This window comes from Schistocerca nitens, chromosome 5 (assembly GCF_023898315.1).
Source record: "Schistocerca nitens isolate TAMUIC-IGC-003100 chromosome 5, iqSchNite1.1, whole genome shotgun sequence".
NCBI lineage: Eukaryota > Metazoa > Arthropoda > Insecta > Orthoptera > Acrididae > Schistocerca > Schistocerca nitens.
This window is the reverse complement of record NC_064618.1, coordinates 565,862,820-565,886,078: the sequence shown is the minus strand read 5'-3', so window position 1 is coordinate 565,886,078 and position 23,259 is coordinate 565,862,820. Positions and strand designations below refer to the sequence as shown.

Below are 23,259 nucleotides of genomic sequence, written 5' to 3'. Positions count from 1 at the left end.
CCGTAAGGTTTAAAGGCAGCAACCACAACGTCCGACAGTACCTCAAACGCGAGTTCGAAAACCCGCAATGTTTGGAGGCCAAAACCAGTGTAATAAACCACGATAGTCCCTACACGACTGTCAGAGTATCGAAACTTGGGAGTTATAGCGTGGCCCCGCACAATGTCACCACATAGCTCGTTATTCGTCAGCTTTATGGGCACAGTAGCACTAAGGATCGAGAAATAGTTCCGAGAACTTCTTGTGGCGGGGAGATGCATTTAATTCCGTATAAAATGTTCTGCTTCATACGTCTTAAGTCGTTCATGATCCAAAGTAAAAGTTAATTGTGGCCCGGCGGCAAGGAAACGCCATGTTGGTTAATGAAGTCGGACTGGGAGACAAGCCGCTACACGGAAGTCAACAAACGCACTCTCGCTCGCAAGCAGCATAACAGGTGAGACACAAACTAGAGAGCCTACGTGGACGGAGAGAGTGGCCAATGGTGATAGCGTCGCTGATTGGCTAAGAGCCGAGGAGGCCATGTTTTTACCAAACTGACGCTGACTTGATATGAGTATAAATAGATACTGTGTGTGATTCTGTACTATTGGTTCTCTTCAACGCTTCGAACGCCAATACCATTGCACATTTATGTACAGGTTGTAATACGGTAGGTATTGAAGGACTTTTGCATGTTCTCTGTCGATTCTATTTATGTAAATTACCTTACATTCACTCTGTTGCTCGGATTTATGAGGATACTTTTAGAACTTCACAGCAATTTTAGAGGCAACATTTTTATTTAAAGTGATTTACTGAGTGTCACTAATAATATGAATTACAAAATCATTAAGGACAGTCAAGAGGAATGCCTGGTTGCTCTGCTGTTGGGTGCAAAAACCGAAGTGAAGATGGATGTATTATGCTCGTTGTAATCCGAAGGTCGTGAGTCGGAAACCTGCTCAATCCAGGTTTTCTTTAAACGTTATTTTCTAGAGTTTTAATGGTTCTTGAGTGACGCGATGTGTTTTAACATGTATACGGAACCGTAAGTCTACGTACTTCCGACTGGCGACTGGCACTTGGCTCTGTAGTCTTGGCTATTCACATTCCTGTAAATTATAATTAGCGTGTGGATATTCAGTTACGTATTTTGAATTACTTTCTGCTGTTTCAGTAGAGTAAATAAGTATTGATATTTTCCCCATTTTCTGTGGTACAGAGTTCTTAAGTGTACAGAATGACGTTTTTTGCCAGCATAAGAAAATGTTATAAGATCGGTACACACTTAAAATGCATGATGTTGGGACGGAAAGAGACAAGAGTTTACCAATTTCAGCGATGAATATCGCACGGAAAAATCTGAAATAGCATCATGTACTCTGAGATACATTAAATGAAACTTCTTTTTCTTATTAATCAGTTGTCAATGTTTATATAGCACCATAAAATACTGCTGGTGAAATTCAGCAGACATGAACTCTGCTTCATGATACTTCCATTTGCTCACAAATTTATTAGGCCTTTATAAACATAGACGAATGGCATTTGTTTTAATTATGTACCGAGTATTAAGCTAGAAGATCTGCTTTGGTCTCCTGCGTCAAACACATGCCTTAATTTACTCGTGAAGTGGCTAGCTTTCTGCTTGCGTTGCTACCTAATTGGACGTCCCGCGCGCAATCTGGCAAAAACGTGGCGGCCACGGGCCGATTGGCCACTCTCTCCTATATAGGCTCTCTAACGCAAACGAGGCGTGTGCGCCTCACCGCTGCCGAAGGCAGACTACACAATTACACCACCACAATACTATAGTTAACATTGCTGAACGCTGTACCCAAGTCCAATGACCTCCCCAACACAAACTTCAATACACATCTTCAGTTTCTTTTCCCCTTCTTACAAGAGAACCTCCCCATCGCTCCCCCCCCCCCCCTCAGATTTAGTTATAAGTTCCACAGTGGATAGGGCTTGAAAAACTGAACACAGATTAATCAAGAAAACAGGAAGAAGTTGTGTGGAACTATTAAAAAATAAGCAAAATATACAAACTGCGTAGTCGATGCGTAATATAGGTAACATTAAGGAGTATATAACCTCAGTCGAGCAGTGGCCCCGTGGTTAGCGTGAGTAACTGTTGAACCAGAGGTTCTTGGTTCGAGTCTGCCCTCTAGCGAAAAATTTTAATTTTTTATTTTCAGACAGTTATTATCTGTCCGTCCGTTATGTTTTCATCACTTTCTTGGGAGTGATTATTACATCCGCAAGAAATCCTAAATCGGACAAGGTAGAAGAATCTTTTTACCCATTCGCCATTCGACAACATATTCCTGTCATGTGACGCACATGCCGTTACCAGCGTCGTATAGAATATATCAGACGTGTTTTCCTGTGGAGGAATCGGTTGACCTATGACCTTGCGATCAAATGTTTTCGTTTCCCATTGGAGAGGCACGTCCTTTCGTCAACTAATCGCACGGTTTTGCGGTGCGGTCGCAAAATACAGACACTAAACTTATTACACTGAACAGAGACGTCAATGAACGAACGGACAGATCATAACTTTGCGAAAATAAATAAAGTAAAATTGTCACTCGAGGATAGACTTGAACCAAGGACCTCTTGTTCCCCAGCTGCTCGCGCTAACCACGCGACCACGGCGTTCCTGGGCTCAGACTCTCCTATCTTGCGCATGAGCTACTCAGTTTGTATATTTTGCTTATTTTTTTCATAGTTCCACACGACTTCTTCCTGTTTTCTCGATTGGTCTGTGTTCCGTTTTTCAAGGCCTATCCACTGTGCCAACCTATAACTAAATCTGAGGGGGGTGCGATGGGGAGGTTCCCTTGTTAGATCGTCACTACTACTGACTCGGCAATAGTAATGGCTAGCATTCCTGCCGTATAAGCAAAAGACCAGGGTTCAAGACCCGGATGTCATACAAATTTTAATTCATTTCTTCAGGTAGATAAAGATGAGACTCAAATGTCTTGAGGAAAATTTAATTAAAACTATGTTACGGTAACGTTATGCTAATGCAGTTATTAAGTCATTGTCTAAAAATAGAATGTAGTGAGCATCAATTGCGCTGAAGTAAATAGTTACTTCGATGAAATAAGTTACGCTTTTTTACCACTATCCTAAGGAGGAAAGAGTCACTGTTTTGTGCAATCATCGCGCGTAAAGTATCATAGTATGAATTTCTGTGAAGAACAGGCTTGGGCTGTTTTATGATGTTGTGCAACAAGAAATTTATCAAGGGGGCGAGTAGTTGTTTCTGTGGACGTGACAGATTGGAAGAAGTTTCGTACTCACCTTGCATCCCTCGCAGGAGGTGACCCCGTAGTGGTAGCCGGACGCCTTGTCGCCGCACACCTTGCACGGCACGAACGACTTGGCCGGCGTCGAGCTGTTGGAGTCGGCCGCCGCGTACTGCTGCTCTGCGGACAGAGACGGGCACTCAGTCGCCGCGTTCCCGACACGTCGGCAGGCGTGGCAGCACAAGGGAGACACGTCCGGGCATGGTAGGTGCAAAACGTGACAATGCACAAGTTGTAAGGACTACTAAGTCCAGCCAGCGCGTGCCTCATTCATATACAGACAGTCTCAAAAAGAATGACCCGATTTAAACTTGTAATAACATTGAGACAAATGTCAATAGGTAACTGAAACAGCGCTAGGTGTACAGAAAAAAACCGTTAGATGTCGCTACGAGCGCTGACCTGGAGCGTGCACCCAGTCTCACGCAGTATGGCGTCCGCGCAACAAAAGGCGTATGGTGTTATTGAATTTTGTCCTACTCAATCGGTGATCGCAGTTCAGCGGGCGTTTCATATTCGATTTCGTGCTACGAGGTGCATTCAAGTTCTAAGGCCTCCGATTTTTTTTCTCCGGACTGGAAAGAGATAGAAACATGCGCATTGTTTTAAAATGAAGCCGCGTTCATTGTCAATAAGTCCCAGAGATGGCAGCACCGTACGGCAGATGGAATTTTACCGCCAGCGGCGAGAATTAGAACTGTTTTAAATACTTAAAATGGCGACGTTTTCCTTACTTGAACAGCGTGCAATCATTCGTTTTCTGAATTTGCGTGGTGTGAAACCAACTGAAATTCATCGACAGTTGAAGGAGACATGTGGTGATGGAGTTATGGATGTGTCGAAAGTGCGATCGTGGGTGCGACAGTTTAATGAAGGCAGAACATCGTGTGACAACAAACCGAAACAACCTCGGGCTCGCACAAGCCGGTCTGACGACATGATCGAGAAAGTGGAGAGAATTGTTTTGGGGGATCGCCGAATGACTGTTGAACAGATCGCCTCCAGAGTTGGCATTTCTGTGGGTTCTGTGCACACAATCCTGCATGACGACCTGAAAATGCGAAAAGTGTCATCCAGGTTAGTGCCACGAATGCTGACGGACGACCACATGGCTGCCCGTGTGGCATGTTGCCAAGCAATGTTGACGCGCAACGACAGCATGAATGGGACTTTCTTTTCGTCGGTTGTGACAATGGATGAGACGTGGATGCCATTTTTCAATCCAGAAACAAAGCGCCAGTCAGCTCAATGGAGGCACACATATTCACCGCCACCAAAAAAATTTCGGGTAACCGCCAGTGCTGAAAAAATGATGGTGTCCATGTTCTGGGACAGCGAGGGCGTAATCCTTACCCATTGCGTTCCAAAGGGCACTGCGGTAACAGATGCATCCTACGAAAATGTTGTTGTTGTTGTGGTCTTCAGTCCTGAGACTGGTTTGATGCAGCTCTCCATGCTACTCTATCCTGTGCAAGCTTCTTCATCTCCCAGTACCTACTGCAACCTACATCCTTCTGAATCTGCTTAGTGTATGCATCTCTTGGTCTCCCCCTACGATTTTTACCCTCCACGCTGCCCTCCAATACTAAATTGGTGATCCCTTGATGCCTCATAACATGTCCTACCAACCGATCCCTTCTTCTGGTCAAGTTGTGCCACAAACTCCTCTTCTCCCCAATCCTGTTCAGTACCTCCTCATTAGTTATGTGATCTACCCATCTAATCTTCAGCATTCTTTTGTTTTGAAGAACAAATTCCTTCCTGCACTGCAACAAAAACGTCCGGGAAGGGCTGCGCGTGTGCTGTTTCACCAAGACAACGCACCCGCACATCGAGCTAACATTACGCAACAGTTTCTTCGTGATAACAACTTTGAAGTGATTCCTCATGCTCCCTACTCACCTGACCTGGATCCTAGTGACTTTTGGCTTTTTCCAACAATGAAAGACACTCTCCGTGGCCGCACATTCACCGGCCGTGCTGCTATTGCCTCAGCGATTTTCCAGTGTTCAAAACAGACTCCTAAAGAAGCCTTCGCCGCTGCCATGGAATCATGGCATCAGCGTTGTGAAAAATGTGTACGTCTGCAGGGCGATTACGTCGAGAAGTAACGCCAGTTTCATCGATTTCGGGTGAGTAGTTAATTAGAAAATAAATTGGAGGCCTTTGAACTTGAATGCACCTCGTAAACGTTCCTCCCTTACCTCGTGACACTGATGAAGTAAAAACCAGAATATCAGCTGCTGTAGCTTCAGTGACAGAAGACACCTTACGATCAGTTTGGGATGAATTCGGCTATTGGCTAGATGTCGTCCGTGCAGCCAGTGGAGGACATACTGAACATTTATGATCGATTTTTATAAACTTCTGTCTTTTCTGAGTAATTTAGCATGCAATTTGTTGATGTTAAACCCTTCCTCCTAATAAATAAATCTATTTAAAATCGGGTCGTTCTTTTGGGACACCCTGTACATCTCCGTCTACAGCTATAACCCGCAAGCAACCTTACGGTGTGTGGCGGAGGGTACCTCCCCACCTTTCTGTGTTTCAATCGAAAATGGTGCGTGTGAAGAACGACAGTCTCTCCGTATGAGCCTTAATTAGTCGTATAAATATAAAGGAGAACATATTTTTTTCTCGAAATTTCAGAGAACATTCTCAAATTCGTTTGAATGAAGCGAGCTGGAGAATATACGTCCGCTGAGAATGTTGTCAGCTTGACTAAAAGGGCGAGGGAAGTTACTCAACGCGAAGAATATTCTCCGGCTTTCTATGAAGGAAACTACAGAAGTTTCTCACAAGTGGAGGGCATTCTCCGCTTTTCGAAATGAGCTCTGTAGTATACTTAGAGCTGAGTAAGTTCTATTGGGATTAAGTTTTAGCGAGGTTTTTCGTATCTTTTTTTCCGTAGACGAAATGGTCCAAATACTGACCAGGGTCTAATATGGACTAATTCTTGCCTAATGACGTGCAGATGCTGCAGCCTAGTGGAGGCAGTGGTGAATTGTTAGAGAGGGATCCAATTAGCGAAAGGCATCAATTCATCGCCAGCAAACGAAGCATTCGGATGCAGTGGTATCGAACGCGTCATTTTACCATTCCAGTGCCTTGGAACATTATGTAGGTATGTTTATTAATTTTATGTACCATTAGTTGTTAAAGCAAGGCATTTCTTGTTATCATCATCTTGTTACTGGTATTCCACAGTTCGTTTGACATTATTATTTATTGGATAACGTATTTTTTCAATGAGCTGTTACCACTCTTAAGCGTTCTTACTCAATTGCTCTAAATGTGGGCTACACAACCGGGTCTAAATATGAGGTAGCTCATATTCTGGCACAGCTGAAGCAAAACGGTTGATTTACTGTATCTGTTGTGCCAGAAACCCAAGAAAAACGCCGAAGTATATCTGGAAGAATGATAGACAGTGCTGGAATGAAGACGACAAGGAGAAAGCCATTACAGCTGTCAGACAAAAGCGAATGGTGACTCTGAAAGCAGCAACAATGTTTAATTTACTTCATGCCACACTCCAAATCTTAAGTGAAAAACGTGACATGAAAAATGGTTCAAATGGCCCTGAGCACTATGGGACTCAACTGCTGTGGTCATCAGTCCCCTAGAACTTAGAACTACTTAAACCAAACTAACCTAAGGACATCACACACATCTATGCCCGAGGCAGGATTCGAACCTGTGACCGTAGCAGTCGCACGGTTCCGGACTGCGCGCCTAGAACCGCGAGACCACCGCGGCCGGCAAAACGTGACATGACTCCAGCTGTAGCAGATCGTAATTATCTACAGAGAAAACTTTATTTGGGTGCAGAATTAGAGGAACTGCTGGTTCAATACCTACTTACCATGGAACAAAAATTCCACGGATATACTAGAGCAGATCTGAGACGGACAACCTTTCAACATTCAGTTGGAAATGGTCTGCAAACACCTTTCACGTCAATTGATGCTGGCATAGCCTGGGTAGATCTTTTCCCGAATCGGTACAAAGATTGCTTATCATTTTGCAAACCACGTGGAACAACGTTTAAAGGTCACTAGGCTTCGACAAAGAAAATATCCAAGCCTTCTTTAACCTTTTGGAAGAAGCGTACCACAAGCAGAAATTCACTGCAGAAAGAAAATCAACGTGGATGAAATAGGTCGATCCTCCCAGCGCTGTTTGACACCATATGATATAATGGAGCTGTTTGGAAATGCATATCTCAAAGTCAAGGCTGAGAAAATTGCAGTTAGCGGATTCAAAGGAAGTGGAGTGATTCCTTCGAACAAAGACATCTTTTCTGATTCTGATTCCTAGGCTGAGAAATTCAAGTAGAGAAGACATGCAGTTCTAATACATCAAAGTCCCCAGGGATCACTCCTAACGTTATCGCCTTACCATCATATTCGACATCCGCTACTCCGCAAGTTTTTCCAGGAACATTAGCGCAGTTGAGAGCTTTTGAGATTGCTCCAGTTCCTGGCATAAGGAAATTAGCAACAAATCGTGGTCGTAAGCCTTCACGTTCGAGTGTCTTTACAGGAACACCACACCGTCGCGAATGGTATTTACATTGGGAACAATCTGCTGTCGAGAAGGTTAAGAGGAACTTATTTTCCAGTGACAGTGGGGGCTGTAAAAGGAAAACCAATATTCCAATAGCAAACACGCAGACAAATGAAAGACTTTCGAAAGTGAGACAACAGTCCTCAGATACGGAGAACGATGATGCAGTTCTGGAACGAGTTGTGCAGGACGACAGTAACCTGGAAATACCTCTAGGAGAATATCCAGGAGATGAGGATAAAAGTTGGTATTTTTGCGAGGATCTCTTCTGTGAGGATTGAATGAGATAACTTTGGGTCATGTGTTTTGAGGGCAATATGTGGGTATACAGCGGTTGTGCACATTCTGAAATAGATACTTACATTTGCGACAGTTGCAAATAGGCAATTTTCTTTCATAAAATATTGTCATGTGTTTTTCTGTATTTTTAACCGTAAATATTTAGTTTGTTCATTTTACGTGCGTATGTTTAGCTTTCCCATGGCTGGCAAGGCTTTCTCAAAAGCAACGTTGATGCCTGACATATTGGTGTTATTTTTATAGCTGTTTTATACCATTTTAGAAGTTTCTCATTTTTGGACCATACCGAGCAAAACGACCAATTTGCAGTCTCCAAAGATTAAGCTATTTTCTACAGCCTTTACCTCGACTCTGTTTATTTTAACCTCATTATTAGAAAGCCTACATGTTTCAGAATTTTCTTAGATGTTGTGTATTTGAAACGTTCAACGACCTTGGCAGAATAAAATTTAATGAAAGTGGTTGCCCGTATTTGGACAATATCCTCTAAAACTATCAGAATTTGTATTGCTCCGAAGGCAAAAAGGGTATACATGGTGGTTATAATAAAACTTTTGCTACTTGGGCCAGTGTAGACAGAGAACTCTATACCTATGACGTCCAGCTTTATAGGAATGATGTTCAGATTGTTCGCTGCAGGATTTGCGTTGTTAGTAGTGTTAGTGTCGTGATTGCCGTTAGGCGTCGACACTGGTGCGGCGACGTGGGACCGAAACACAAGCATCAGTGTGGCTGTAGCTGCAGACGGGCAGCATGCGCCTTGACAAGGTGTACATTGCTTTACTCGTAAAGCTGTTTTGTCGTAACAACAGCAGTAGTGCTGATGCTCTTGGCGTGTATCGATGCATTGAAGTAATACGGAGAGGTCCTCTTTCCGCATCGAGGCTGCAGAACACGATTCGGAAGTTCGAATTAACTGGCGATTTGCGAATTGCTCCTGGAAGAGACCGATGACCAATTGCGCCACAAATTGTTGAGGAGTAGTTACTGTTAACATGACTGAGAATGATGGACGCGTGAGGTCACTCGGTTACTCCATAACACATTCCTAGAAAACCGAATCACTGGACTATCGTTCTAAACTCCGTGGCTGCCAAGATCAACGTATTTCACCTGTGTGATTTCTTTTTAACAATGAAATTCGCCAAACAGCCGTGAAATTGAGAAGCTATTTTATTTTCGCTACGAGTTTAGGCAATTCATTATTCCAACTTCAGGCCCCAAATCCACCTTTAAAAATTAATCGATTTTGGCATACTGGGGCCATATGTTTCTGGATGTCGTGAATTATCAAGTGCTTCCCTCGACGACTTGAGTTGCAGTCAAGCGATTCCAGGCTGTCGTCGATGCAGATGGTTGTCACATTAAGCAACGTTTGTTGCCCTCGCGCGTGGAAATTAAAATGTCTCTCTTTCAATCGTTTATTCGTTATTTCTCTTCCAGTTTATAAATGTTTCCACAAAGTTTCATTGTCCTACAATCAATAGTGTTTCATGGGACTATCTGAAGTAGCGAAATTTTAATTATAACTACCCCGTATGTAACCAGATGAAATGCAGTGGTGAGAACCTGTAATTTATACAGGTTTAACATTAATAAAACATTATATGGCTGAAGAAGGTGGAAAAGAAAAATTAATAACTGGTTTATTACAAACCTAGCGATCTGTTTCTCGTAACGTAACCGCATAGGCGCCTGTTTGCGCGAGATGAAAGAGATGTAAGACTACGTGTGTGTTCTCCGCCGGACGCGGCAAACGACACACTCCGAGAGTTTTCTCGAGGAGGAGGGGGGGGGGGGGGGAGGGAGGGGAGAAGGAGGAGGTGGGAGAGAGGGAGAGAGAGAGAGAGAGAGAGAACTCTCTCGTTGGGGGATATACTTCGACTTTTTTATTCATACGAAATTGAGAACTTTCTGAGAGAATTTTCTTTTGCTCTGAGAATCTTCTCCGAAGGCTGTTCTCTTTTTTATTCATTCGACCCAATGTGTGATTTTGTATTCATGGTATTTTCGCGATATGTATATAGGAGGATGTAATTACTTGCCCAACTCTTCTTGGGGTGAAAAACGCTCTTCGAATATTATCCATAAATAGTTACGTCCCACAACGCTTCTCGTGTGCCGGCCGGAGTGGCCGAGTGGTTCTAGGTACTGCAGTCTGGAACCGCGCGAGCGCTGTGGTCGTAGGTTCGAATCTTGCATGGGGCATGGATGTGTATGATGTCCTTAGGTTAGTTAGGTTTAAGTGGTTCTAAGTTTTAGGGGATTGATGACCTCAGAAGTTAAGTCCCAAAGTGCTCAGAGAGAAAAAAAAAAAAAAAAAAAAAAAAAAAAAGGCTCTGAGTACTATGGGACTTAACTTCTAAGGTCATCAGTCCCCTAGAAGTTAGAACTACTTAAACCTAACTAACCTAAGGACATCACAAACATCCATGCCCGAGGCAGGATTCGAACCTGCGACCGTAGCGGTCGCGCTCTTTTTAACATGCAGCTCACGCCTACAAGCTTCGTCGCTCACGTCCTTTAGTCCATCACTGCAAGTCACTCGTACTCATCCACTCATACTTTCCATTCTGCGGATCCTGGGATGCAAACCCAAAAGTCCTGAGAACTTCAGCCCTTGCGCTCAGTGTGTCAGCCGCGGAATACGCCGCTCCAGATTGGTCTGCATCAACACACGCGAGAAAAGTTGATGTCGCACTGAATGAAATGGCACGGATTGTTACCGGATGCTTGAGGCCAACCCCAGTGCACAAGATGTACTTAATCAAGGGGATCGCACCGCCTAACATACGACGTGGCATCGCTGCCGAAGCCGAAAAAACCAAGCAAGAAAAGGACATGCGTCATCCTTTATATGGACACCATCCTGCTGACCGACGGCTTTGTTCGAGGAAGAGTTTCCTGTCACGTACCCGAGCCCTGGAAGGGTAGGCTGCAGAGAATCGTTTTAAAAGGTGGGAAATCGACCTGAGAAACTCCCATAAAGATGTAAAAGAAGAACTGGCGCCTGGTGGAGACCTACCATACACAGTCTGGAGAACCCTAAACCGTATGAGGGTAGAAGTGCCAAAGTGCAAGACAAACCTGCAGCAATGGGGTTTCCTAAAAGAGAATGAGAACACTCTCTGTGGTTCTGTCCAGGATCCTCAACACCTGCTTATCTGTCCATATTTAGACCAGCCCTGCACAATGAATGACTTATGGGAGGCAAATGACAAGGCCATATTGGCTGCTAATTTTTGGAAGTCTGAAGTCTAGTTCTGGACACGGAAAGTAAGTAAGTACTTTCCATTCTTACTCACTGATTTAGCCAAACTCATTGTCATTATCTCTTTGTGTCTCTCTGTCATTGTCCCCTGTCTCAGAGCCTCAGCCTCTTTCGTTCTGTCCTACTACTACTGTCCCCTTTCACTGTCACTGTCTGCATCTTGCTCTATCTTACTGCTACTATCTCATTCAGTACTTGGCACTGCTGCTCTCTAATCTGTCACTATCTCCTCTCTTCCTCTTTGTAATTGTTATAGACTGTCTCTCATTATCATTCCAGTTTCACCTTCTCTTTATTCTTCTCTCACTGGTACTGTCTCATTCACTCTTTTTCTAGTTCTGTTAACTATGTTCCACTACCTCTTTGTCCTCTTTCTCTGACACTACCTTTGTCTCCTTCGCTCTTTCTGTACCACAGCTACTGTCTAGTATCGTGAAATATTTATTAAGCTTTTCGTCTCTTTCCCCCTGCCACTGGCTCCTATCTCTAAAAAGCCCAGATACGTTCGAAAGCCAAAACGGCGAAAAAATGTCAAAAACGCTATTTTCGGTTTTTCTCAGGAACCACCTGTGAACTAAACGGCGTCTCCGTAAACTCCTTATGGCACCACGTAGATCACCTCCAATGCAAAAAGAACCAACCGATTTGCTCCATTTGCGTAACCTGGAGGAAGTGTGTAATATTCACACTTTGATCCTGTACTGTACGATTGTTACAGTAATAAGATTCTTTCGTCCGGTATACAAATGGTCCCTAGCCTAAGGGCTATCTAAACACTTGACCCTATTGACTATCTTTCTATCACCCATAAAACAGAAGGTATGAGCCCCGAAAAAGTTCCGTGCTTATGCGCAGCTTTGTGGAACATACTGGTAGCGCATGCAGACGCGTACTTACCGATTGTTTACATTCTACTGTACTGAAAAAGGTTTCACAAATAAACCTGATATTTAATATTTCAACTACGTCACACCATATCACGTTGACTTTTGTATCAATTGTGTTAATGTTGTTAGAGATTTGGGAAGTTGACTAGCGTTTACTAAGGAGAATATAGCAGGATTATCCCAGTTAGCTTCTATTAGAAAATGATGTGTAAAACCTGTGCCGCCCACAAGTTGTACCGTGCTCTTCAATTTCTTGGGCACCATTCACTCCTCCTCGTTTTCCGTACCCGTTTGCCACGTGTAAAGTTCTTTCACCTCGTCAAACACATGGGATACCTTCGTCAGTCCTAAATCTCCTGCAAAATTCGGTCCCAGCTCTTCACTTTATTCTGAACCCCTAAGAACTTTTGCCTTTGTCACGGAGTCCCACTTTCCTCAGAACTCCAAACACTTCACGTCTGAGTTTCTGTATTTAGCGCATCTGAAGACAGGGAATGGATGGGCGGTAACAGACATAACGGGAGAGTAAAATTGGGATACTTTTGGCACATTAAGCAGTCTTTTCCACACTGAACCTTCGACGTGTGTGAGTTGGGTAGTTTCCAGTCACTATGTGTTATCAGTTCTGTCTTACGGCAGTGTGGAAAACCACTTAAAAACAGAGGGCTGCTCTATGAGAAAAGGAAAGATGCGTGATGGTATTTTACTATCACAAAGAACACACGGGAAGCGGATTTTTGTATTTTTTTATATTTATGGTTCGTGAAGTTCAGAACTGAAACATCAGTTGCCCGAAGCAGTCAATGAAACTCCAAAATATTCTCCAGGAAATCGGCTTTGTAGTTTTTTGGGCGCCTTTACTACCCTAACGTTAGGTCGATTTTTCAACAGACGGTTTGAGTCTTTAGTAGAGTGCTTGCCTGACATGGAGATGGCCTGGGTTGGATTCCCGGTCCTAGTAAATTGTTAAAAAAAGATGTATGTTCTACAATCATTTCCGTGATGTATAAAGATGGAAAAATTAATTTTAATTTTTTATCTAAAAGATCTTTACTAACAATATTTTATGAAAGATTGCAGTTAAGAAATTATATTGGGTGCGATATAGAAATAAGAAGACACACATTTTTTTATAAAAATGATATTTATCAGTTAAACTACATTTGATGAATTTTATATTTAAATGACGTGGATAATGAACCCAAAACACGAACTTAGAAAAGCTAAGATCGCTAGTGAAGCATTTATTTCGATAATTGGTTCCAGTGAAGCTAAGTTACCATCTTCGGATCTTATGTTCTACAAATTCACACAGTCTTCCCCATCTACGTTATTTATCGAGTCGCATCACGAATATGCATGCGAAGATAAAGAAAATCACTGGATACCGGCATGTCAAATTTAAAATAAACAATATGTACAAGCATAATGACAGTGCGCCGAATAGAAGTGCTCATGTTCACACAACAGCTGACTATAAAAAGTATATAAAATGACAGAAGTTGGCTCTGAGCACTATGGGACTTAACTTCTAAGATCATCAGTCCCCTAGAACTTAGAACTACTTAAACCTAACTAACCTAAGGACATCACACACATCCATTCCCGAGGCAGGATTCGAACCTGCGACAGTAGCGGTCGCGCGGTTGCAGACTGTAGCGCCTAGAACCGCTCAGCCACCCCGGCCGGCCAATAACAGAAGTATTCGAAATGAATCCACAAAAGATAATGACTGAAACGAGATTGAATGTAGCGATTACCAATCTCGAGCGCTTCCGATCTTTTTTCCTCCTTTATGTATTTTAAGCTTGACGACCTTTGCTGTAAAACTTCCAAGGGCCGGTAATCGAACCCAGTCCCCCGTCGCCTCGCCCCGACCCCCGTACATCGGAACCACCACAGTGTCACAATGCATGTAGAAAATTCGATCTTAACGTTAGGGCATTCGGAAAACTTCAAAGTTAATTTTCTAGAGAACTTTTGAGAGCTGCACCGAACTGCTTCGAGCAAATAGGTAACTCAGTCATGAACTCCACGTACGATAAACATAGAAAATTACAAAAATCCCGATTGCCGCGTGGTCTCCTTGTGAAAGAGAAAGAAAACAAATAAGTTGTCGGGGAACAAACTGAAATGGAAGACGTGATGAAAATGAAATGGATAGGAGCATAACATGTTGATAGAGTTGTATAGTGGATGGGGAAAGGAAATACTTTGCTAGATTATAAGAGGTACGAAAAGAGACTAAGGCTAGGGTCTAATGGAAGCTGGATAGTTGACACTGGAAAATATGCACATGTAGCATAGATGCGCGTAGCTGAAGACTTTTCCAAACTGTGCGTGTTGCTACAACATTGCAGTACAATAACAGTATAAAAAGAACGTGCGCCGACTACTCTCTTGTGCCGACATGGCGAAGCTGCGGCGTGACAATTTGAGCGTGGCCACGTCGTGCCGTACCCGGACACAATGGAGGAGTGCTGTCAAGGCTGCGAGCTGCGGCCGCACGCACGCACGCACGCACGCACCCACCCACGCCTCGCCATTGAATTGTAGACCGCGCCGGTGGCGGCGGCGGCCAAGGAACCGCGCTAGGGGCTCCTCACATTCTCATACTGTCCCTGCCTCGCACCTGATCTGTTCTGCTCTGAGCCACACTGCCGCACTGGTTCACACGCGTCGAGTAGGTAAAGCTATTCACTCTACGTCCGGAGATTTTTAGCTTGTCGACCCATGTAACAACTGCTCGAAGGTAACGTGCTCCTAAAATAGCGTGAACACCTCGAACTAATTTATGGGAATAACATGATGTCATGGGAGCAACGACGTATATGACATAATCTGTAGCCAAAAGGTCTTAAATATAAATTAACGCGGCCTCCTGTGTTCGGAAAAGCGCTAGGGAGTTTTTTTTTTCCTAAGCGTCACTAGTCGCTAATATGATTGCACCTGACGGTTATTCGCAATATTTCCACGATTCGCCGGCCGTTGTGGCCGAGCGGTTCTAGGCGCGTCAGTCTGGAACTGTGCGACAGCTACGGTCGCAGGTTCGAATACTGCTTAAGGCATGGATGTGTGTGATGTCCTTAGGTTAGTTAGGTTTAAGTAGTTCTAAGTTCTAGGGGACTGATGACCTCAGATGTTAAGTCCCATAGTTCTCAGAGCCATTTGAACCATTTTTTTTTCCACGATTCAATTTTGCCCGAGAGTTCAGACACTTCACTGCGGCACTAACTTTGCGGATGCCGGTTCTATTACAAATTCTATTATTTCATAACTCAAACATCGATTGCAAAGCGAACGAACTATGCCCAGCAAACTGCTTCAGAAGAGAGGACTTTCGTTCATTTATACACTACTGGCCATTAAAATTGCGACACCAAGAGGAAATGTAGGTGATAAACGGGTATTCATTGGACAAATATATTATACCAGAACTGCCATGTGATTACATTTCACGCAATTTGGGTGCATAGATCCTGAGAAATCAGTACCCAGAACAAACACCTCTGGCCGTAATAACGCCCTTCATACGCCTGGGCATTGAGTCAAACAGAGCTTGGACGGCGTATACAGGTACAACTACCCACGCAGCTTCAACACGATACCTCAGTTCATCAACAGTAGTGACTGGCATATTGTGACGAGCCAGTTGCTCGGCCACCATTGACCAGACGTTATCAGTTGGTGAGAGACCTGGAGAATGATCTGGCCAGGGCAGCAGTCGAACATTTTCTGTATCCAGAAAGGCCCGTACAGGATCTGCAATATGCGGTGGTACATTATCCTGCTGAAATGTAGGGTTTCGCAGGGATCGAATGAAGGGTAGAGCCACGGGTCGTAACACATCTGAAATGTAACGTCCACTGTTCAAAGTGCCGTCAATGCGAACAAGTGGTGACCGAGACGTGTAACCAATGGCACCCCATACTACCACGCCGGGTGATACGCCAGTATGGCGATGACGAATACACGCTTCCAATGTGCGTTCACAGCGATGTCGCCAAAAACGGATGCGACCATCATGATGCTGTAAACAGAACCTGAATGCATCCGAAAAAATGACGTTTCGCCATTCGTGCACCCAGGTTCGTCGTTGAGTATACCATCGCAGGCGCTCCTGCCTGTGATGCAGCGTCAAGGGTAACAGCAGCCATGGTCTCCGAGCTGATAGTCCATGCTACTGCAAACGTCGTCGAACTGTTCGTGCAGATGGTTGTCGTCTTGGAAACGTCCCCATCTGTTGACTCAGGGACCGAGGCGTGGCTGCACGATCCGTTACAACCATGCGGATAAGATGCCTCCCATCCCGACTGCTAGTGATACGAGGCCGTTGGGATCCTGCACGATGTTCCGTATTACCCTCCTGAACCCACCGATTCCATATTCTGCTAATAGTCACTGGATCTCGACCGACGCGAGCAGCAATGTCGCGATACGATAAACCACAATCGCGATTGGCTACAATCCGACCTTTATCAAAGTCGGAAACGTGATGGTACGCATTTCTCCTCCTTACACGAGGCATCACAACAACGTTTCACCAGACAATCCCGGTCAACTGCTGTTTGTGTATGAGAAATCGGTAGGAAACTTTCCTCATGTCAGCGTTGTAGGTGTCGCCACCGGCGCCAACCTTGTGCGAATGCTCTGAAAAGCTAATCATTTGCATATCACAGCATCTTCTTCCTGTCGGTGAAATTTCGCGTCTGTAGCACGTCATCTTCGTGGCGTAGCAATTTTCGTGGCCAGTAGTGTATTAAACGGGTAACCTGCCTACCTAACGGCTTCCAGGAGCAAAAATTTTCTTTTGTACTCGGTAAAATTATTGGCCGAATTTAAATATTATGAAATCCGATCAGAATCTACTAGTTAAAAGGCGTAGGCTTTAACCCTAGCAATACCAACCCTTTTTGCATAACGCGCATTACCAAAGGGTTGGGGGACGATTACTTTATGTCTACCTTAAGACAATAAAAAAAACAAATTCTTTTATTGTAGTTCACTTAAATTAACAATTCACTTTTTAAAGAGGTGCTAATAAGTTAGTAGGATCAAGAACCTGAAAATACATTTTAGCACACTCTTAACAATTCAACACACGTTCAGTAACGTGTACTACCAACGGGTTCATTAATTCTTGTTGCCTTTTACTGTCAACAACTTTTTAAATACGTATTGGTTTCAATATAAGGTCCTGAACCTGAAAATATTGATTAAGAGAATCATGGAGGAAAGTGACATCGTCTTCTAAGACTTAAATTGTTCGGTTAAGTTTAACTGAAAAATTTACACATTTATGGAATCTGGTAGAAGAATTCATCAAAAATAGTACCTTTTTCGAAATTTTAAAATGTAAAATAACTGACTAGATTACAACATTTTTAATAGTTGGGTATGAAGTAACCCCCCTCCCCCCGTTCTTATTGTGAGCGTTAACACAGTAAAACTGTGTGTATGTATTGAGGCAGGAGAACTTACCCACACTTCAGTCATTCAGTAATTGAGAATGACTCTCAAAAAACTTTAGATACAATTTCAAACCTTCACGAAACTTTTTTGGCTGAGACCCCCAACAAATTGATGAAAGGAGAGAAGTTTTTCGCTTGCTGGACTTCCCTTGTTCGTGCAGTAAAACTTCAGAACCAGGCAGTACGTTTTCATTTATTTCTTTACTATTAAGTCTATTCATAGCTCGGTTTGCAGGAAGTATTCACATGTATAATTGAAAGATCCTGCAAAATTATTCACTGTACGACACATAGTTCAGGAGATGTGAAGTTATATACATTTAGATGCGTGAAAAACTAGCTTTTGCATAAAACAGAGTGCGTATCACCCACACTACACTCACACAGTGCTTCATTATGACAGCACATATCGATTTCCAACAAACTTTAAACATAATTTCGAATATTTTCTAAACCTTTTCTCCCTTACCTACTTAATAAGCATGTTTACAATAACTTTTTTCCTGCTAGTCACGATTTCCTTTTATTTACACTTTACTCGATGCATTTCGGAAATGATCCCATTTTCAAGTGCATTTTTCTCCGTCTACTATGTCATTTCTTCGTAATGTTTTTGTTGTGTGAGGCTCTGCTTCGTTCTGTTGACTAAAGTTTTGTTATGATCCAGACTCACGGAAAATTGTCTTTGACGTTTAACATGTATGAGACTCTGCGGAAATGGAGCAGAAGAAAACAAAGTCAACAGAACAAAGCAAAACCTTTCACATCACAAACATTACGAAAAAAGTGACGTAGTACACAGAGAAAAGCACGCTTGAAAATGAGAATCATTTCCCGAAACGCGTCGTGTGCAAATATAAATAAAAGAAAATCGTAACTGGTCGCAGAAAAGTTGTTTATAATCATACCCATTGTTTTCGCAGTATCAGTCTTTCACAAACCATTTCTAATGGATCAAATCAGATTACGTGCTTAACGTCAACTATTTAACACATTAAACCATTGTAAACGAAACAGACGTTTCAAGATATTTTATATAAGGGAGTCCAGTTCTTTAATGAATCCAGAGTCTCAAGGGTCTAACAGCGTATCGGCCAGGTTCAGCATTCAGCACATCGTCACGGCGTCCGATATCGCAGGCGTCCTGAAGGGACAACAAGGGCAGTGATCTAGGAGGGATCAAGTACACTCCGAAACGGCGTATGAATCAAACGCAAACGACGTAGTTACCGCCATCTCCAAGCAGGGCTACCGAAGGGGCGTGCCTACCTCGCCACCGAGCGGCAAACCGCCGCACCAGGGTGTCATCAACTTCCGCTCCGAGCTAACGCCCTCGGCAGCCGTGAGTCTACTGTTGGACTCAGAGAATTCCGCTCCGGATTACGTAGACACTAGCCAGCGTAGAAGGAATGGCAACCAGTTGTATTCTGAGTGCTATGTGGTGTAATGTTGAATACTGTTTTATTGCGTCTATCGTCGCCACACACATCCTCGGTTTTCATCCTGACAAAACATTACGGGTTTCCAGCCCCGGAGTGGGAGACCCTTACAGAAGTATGGTGTCTAATTGGATATGAGAGCAGCCGGGAGAGCTGATCTTCGTCTAGCTTCGCTAAAAGCCCAGGAAGGGGTACAAAGCCAGCGTCTGATAAACCCCGAAGAAAGAAAGCAAGTGATCCTGGAGGGCTAGTCTCGGAAAGACGTAAATTTATGCTAGCGTTAGAGACATCGTCCAGGGAGTGTCTCTTAAAGTCTGGTGACGTTTCATTCGTGCGAGAGGCTTGCGGGGGCATTCAGCCTAAGACCGGGAACGTTGAAACGTGAGACTACTTACTCGTGGACAACCCCTATGAGGAGTCAGGCGTGGAAGCATAGAAATAGAATTTCGCGGCAGGAGAAGAACCCAGACTGTTCAAGAGCTTGACTGTCATGACGGTTCTAGGCACTACAGTCTGGAACCGCGCGACCGCTACGGTCGCAGGTCGAATCCTACCTCGGGCATGGATGTGTGTGATGTCCTTAGGTTAGTTAGGTTTAAGTAGTTGTAAGTTCTAGGTGCCTGATAACCTCAGCCGTTAAGTTCCATAGTGCTCAGAGCCATTTTTTGACTGTCATGAACAGACGTCATTGGTTTCCGAGTCTGCGTCCACTTCCCACAGTAAATACAGAATGGGACAAATAAAAGTGGCTCAGAGAACAGAGTTCCAGGATACGAAGAAACACAGCAGAGGAAAAAAAACGCAGTTCTAACCTCAGCGCAACAGATGTTGAAAGTGACCACCATTCATCTCTTGGAACTTTTGGACTCTAGTCAGCAAGTTGCTGAAAGAGGATCGAAGCTGAACTGCTGGAATTGCTGCAGTCTCATTAGAAATGTTCTGCTGCAGTTCTTGCAGACTATAAGGGTTGTTGCGATACACCTTAGACTTGAGGCCTGCCCACACAAAGCACTCGCACACTGACAGAGCAGGTGATCTGGGTGGGTGGCCAACTAGGGCCGCGACCAGACTGATCTCTGGTAATAATTCTCTCAGGTGTGAAGATTGTGTAAATGTGCTCTAAGGTTCGGCCGGCTGTACGGGTAGTTGCTCCGTCGTGTTGGAAGCAACTGTAGGTCTTTTCCTCCTCCGTTAATGCTGCCACAAAGTCACGTCCAGTCGTATTCACTCGTCCCAGCCACTTACATTTGCCCCAACCTGTAGACATTCCAACAGCAAAGACGGAAGTGGCTGTTCGCATTAGCAAGGAAGCATCTGTTATGGTGTGCTAAAGTGCAAGTGGTTTCATTGTAGATCTGTGGCCTTAAGCTAAGACAAGTTTCAGCGACATCCATCAGCGCAGTGGCGAAGGAAGAGTAGTTTACTACAGACGTGTTCTTGGGCTCCTGCGCAGTGTTTCGAAGTACCCATATACAAAAATGCTTTGATCAATAAATAGGAAGGTTGGGGCTTAAGTCCCGTCGACGACATCGTCATTATAGATCGAGCACAGCATGAATCAGAGGAAGGATGGGGAATGAAATCGGAAGTGATTTTTTTCAAAGGAAAGTCTTCCGGCATTTGTCTTAAGCTATTTAAGGAAACCCCAGGGAACATGACTCTGTGTATGCATCACCTCTCTCGTAGGTTTTGATCACTCGAAGCGTGTATGCAGACGTGTGCGAAATTAGTTGAACGCCGTTGGTAAATACACAGATCTACAATATCATCTTGGCATGATCTGCGTCGTACCTCGTGCACGTCATTATACGGCGTGGTGCGTGAGTAGGCCGATTTTTGTGAAACTTGTCACAACGGTAAACAAACAATCTCTGTCGACGATATTATGGAACAAGTAATAAGGGGTAGCAGACCAATACAGCACACAACTTCCAAATAAAGCCGTTGTACCAATTTGTAGTGCGTAAAATGAGATATACCGAAGTACAGTTTCGTCGGCCATATCCTTGTGTCAATGATCTGTTATCTCCAGTGCTCTAAGAATATTGCGTATCATGCGCACAACATCCTAAACAGGATTACTGCTATTTAATTCAAAACTGCTATTATTTTTCCACCCACAAATTTGTCAATTCCACTGTAGGGCCACTGACAGCGCGATGCCCGAAACAAGTGCTACAATGCGAGTACATCGTCCCTGTTCTCATCTCAGTGGATTTCAGCTCCCGGACTGGATTAACATAAACTACCGGATATTGATACACTTTCCCCATCAGAATGAAACATCACAAACTTGACCTCATATTTTAGTGAGAAGAAAAGTACACTTGCAAACTATCAGCCCCAGCAATCGACCCGGCGCGAAAATTTGGACCGTAATTCTGACATTAAGCAGTTACGCCCTTCTCAAAGTACAGCTTTAGAAGTTTGGCGTGCACCGGTTTTTTGTCACTCTCTCTGCCCGAATGCAGCCGCCAAATGCACGTGTGAGGTGTACTATACAGTGGAGTGAGTAAGAGGTTTATGAATTACTGTTTTGACAGTGGTAACGAGATTTATTCATGGTGTCAAAATGCGCGGTGTCTAACCTATAGATGGCGTAAGAGATCTCTTTGCTTTGAACATTTTTAGGTTTTGATTCATAAATGCTGTGTAAATGAATGAAAGGAACTAGTGCGTCATTAGAGAAGTAGCGTAGCACCATTTAATTATTAACATCGCTATTGTGTGTTGCTTTCTTTGCATGTTAAAAAGTAAGACTGTTCCAGCGAAACACTTTTGCAGGAGATGAGCTATTTTCGACGTGACTGGCACGATTAAATTGTAAATCGAAAGTTATCATCTTCGTTTCATAATAATTCTTCAGTACCTTAGGTCAATTAATTTTGATTTTGAGGGTGTATATAGCTGCAGAATATGGATACTGGAGTGTCGTTTAAATAATATTGAACTTATACTGTACGTGCGTGCTGTTGATATATTACTTATTATTATTACATACCATTTTCGCGTGAAATAACACGTGTTCTGGAAAAATACTTAAAACACGTTGAACATACGTTTTCACCTTACGCCTCTTCTTTCTTCACTTTCAACATCCAGCCAACAGGAGGGCTCTGGCCGTCAATCCGCTGTACAGTAGTTGGCGCTAGAGCACTAGGAGGCTGCAGTGAGTTGAAGCGACTGACTGACAATCGGTGCGTGCGAAAGTTTAAAGGCTGTACTTTCAGAAGGCCATAACTGCGTACTATCATAATTTTCGTGCGGGATCCATTACTGGGACTCGTATCTCAAGTGTGATTTTTTCTTCTTGAAATACACTCTAATACAAAAAAAAAAAACCCACAAGGAATTAACCAAATGACATAGAAATTGGTAGATGTGACGTACCTGTACAAACAAACGATTACAATTTCAGAAAAACTGGACGATTTATTCAAGAGAACGATTTTCTCAAATTGAGCAACTCAATAAAGTGTTGGTCCGCCTTTGGCTCTTATGCAAGCAGCTATTCGGCTTGGCATTGATTGATAAGAGTCGCTGGATGTTCTCCTCAAGGACAACGTGCCCGATTCTGCCCAACTGACACGATAGCTCGTCAAAATCCCTAATTGGTTGAAGGGCCCTGCCCATATTCTCCAAACATTCTCGGCTGGGAGAGATCCGGCGAACTTGCTGATCAAGTAGGGTGTGGGAAGCACGAAGACTATCAGTAGAATCTCTCACCGTGTGCTGGCGGGCATTATCTTGCTGAAGTGTAATCCCAGGATGGCTTGCCATGTAGGGCAACAAAACGGAGCATAGAATATCGTCGACGCGCCACTGTACTGTAAGGGTGCCGCGGATTGACAACCCAAGGGGTCCTGCTACGGAAAGAAGTGGCACCCTACACCATCACTCCTGGTTGTGGCCTCTATGGCGGGCGACAATCAGGAAGGTAACCCACCGCTGCTCCAGGCGTCTCCTGACACGTCTTCGCTGGTCCTCGGGGCTCAGTTCGAAGCTGGACTCATCACTAAA

The 23,259-nt window shown here is 43.8% G+C and overlaps 1 protein-coding gene across 1 annotated transcript in view; it reads right to left on the bottom strand.

The window, feature by feature from the left end:
• The window catches only part of LOC126260583 (ecdysone-induced protein 78C), a 210,265-nt gene that overhangs the window by 150,918 nt on the left and 36,088 nt on the right, over nt 1-23,259 (bottom strand). Inside the window, exons 2-3 of the mRNA XM_049957919.1 lie at nt 7,704-7,938; nt 3,298-3,422 (exon numbers count right to left, since the gene is read on the bottom strand). Coding sequence (XP_049813876.1) covers nt 3,298-3,422; nt 7,704-7,938 — 360 coding nt within the window. The remainder of the gene's footprint in view (nt 1-3,297; nt 3,423-7,703; nt 7,939-23,259) is intronic.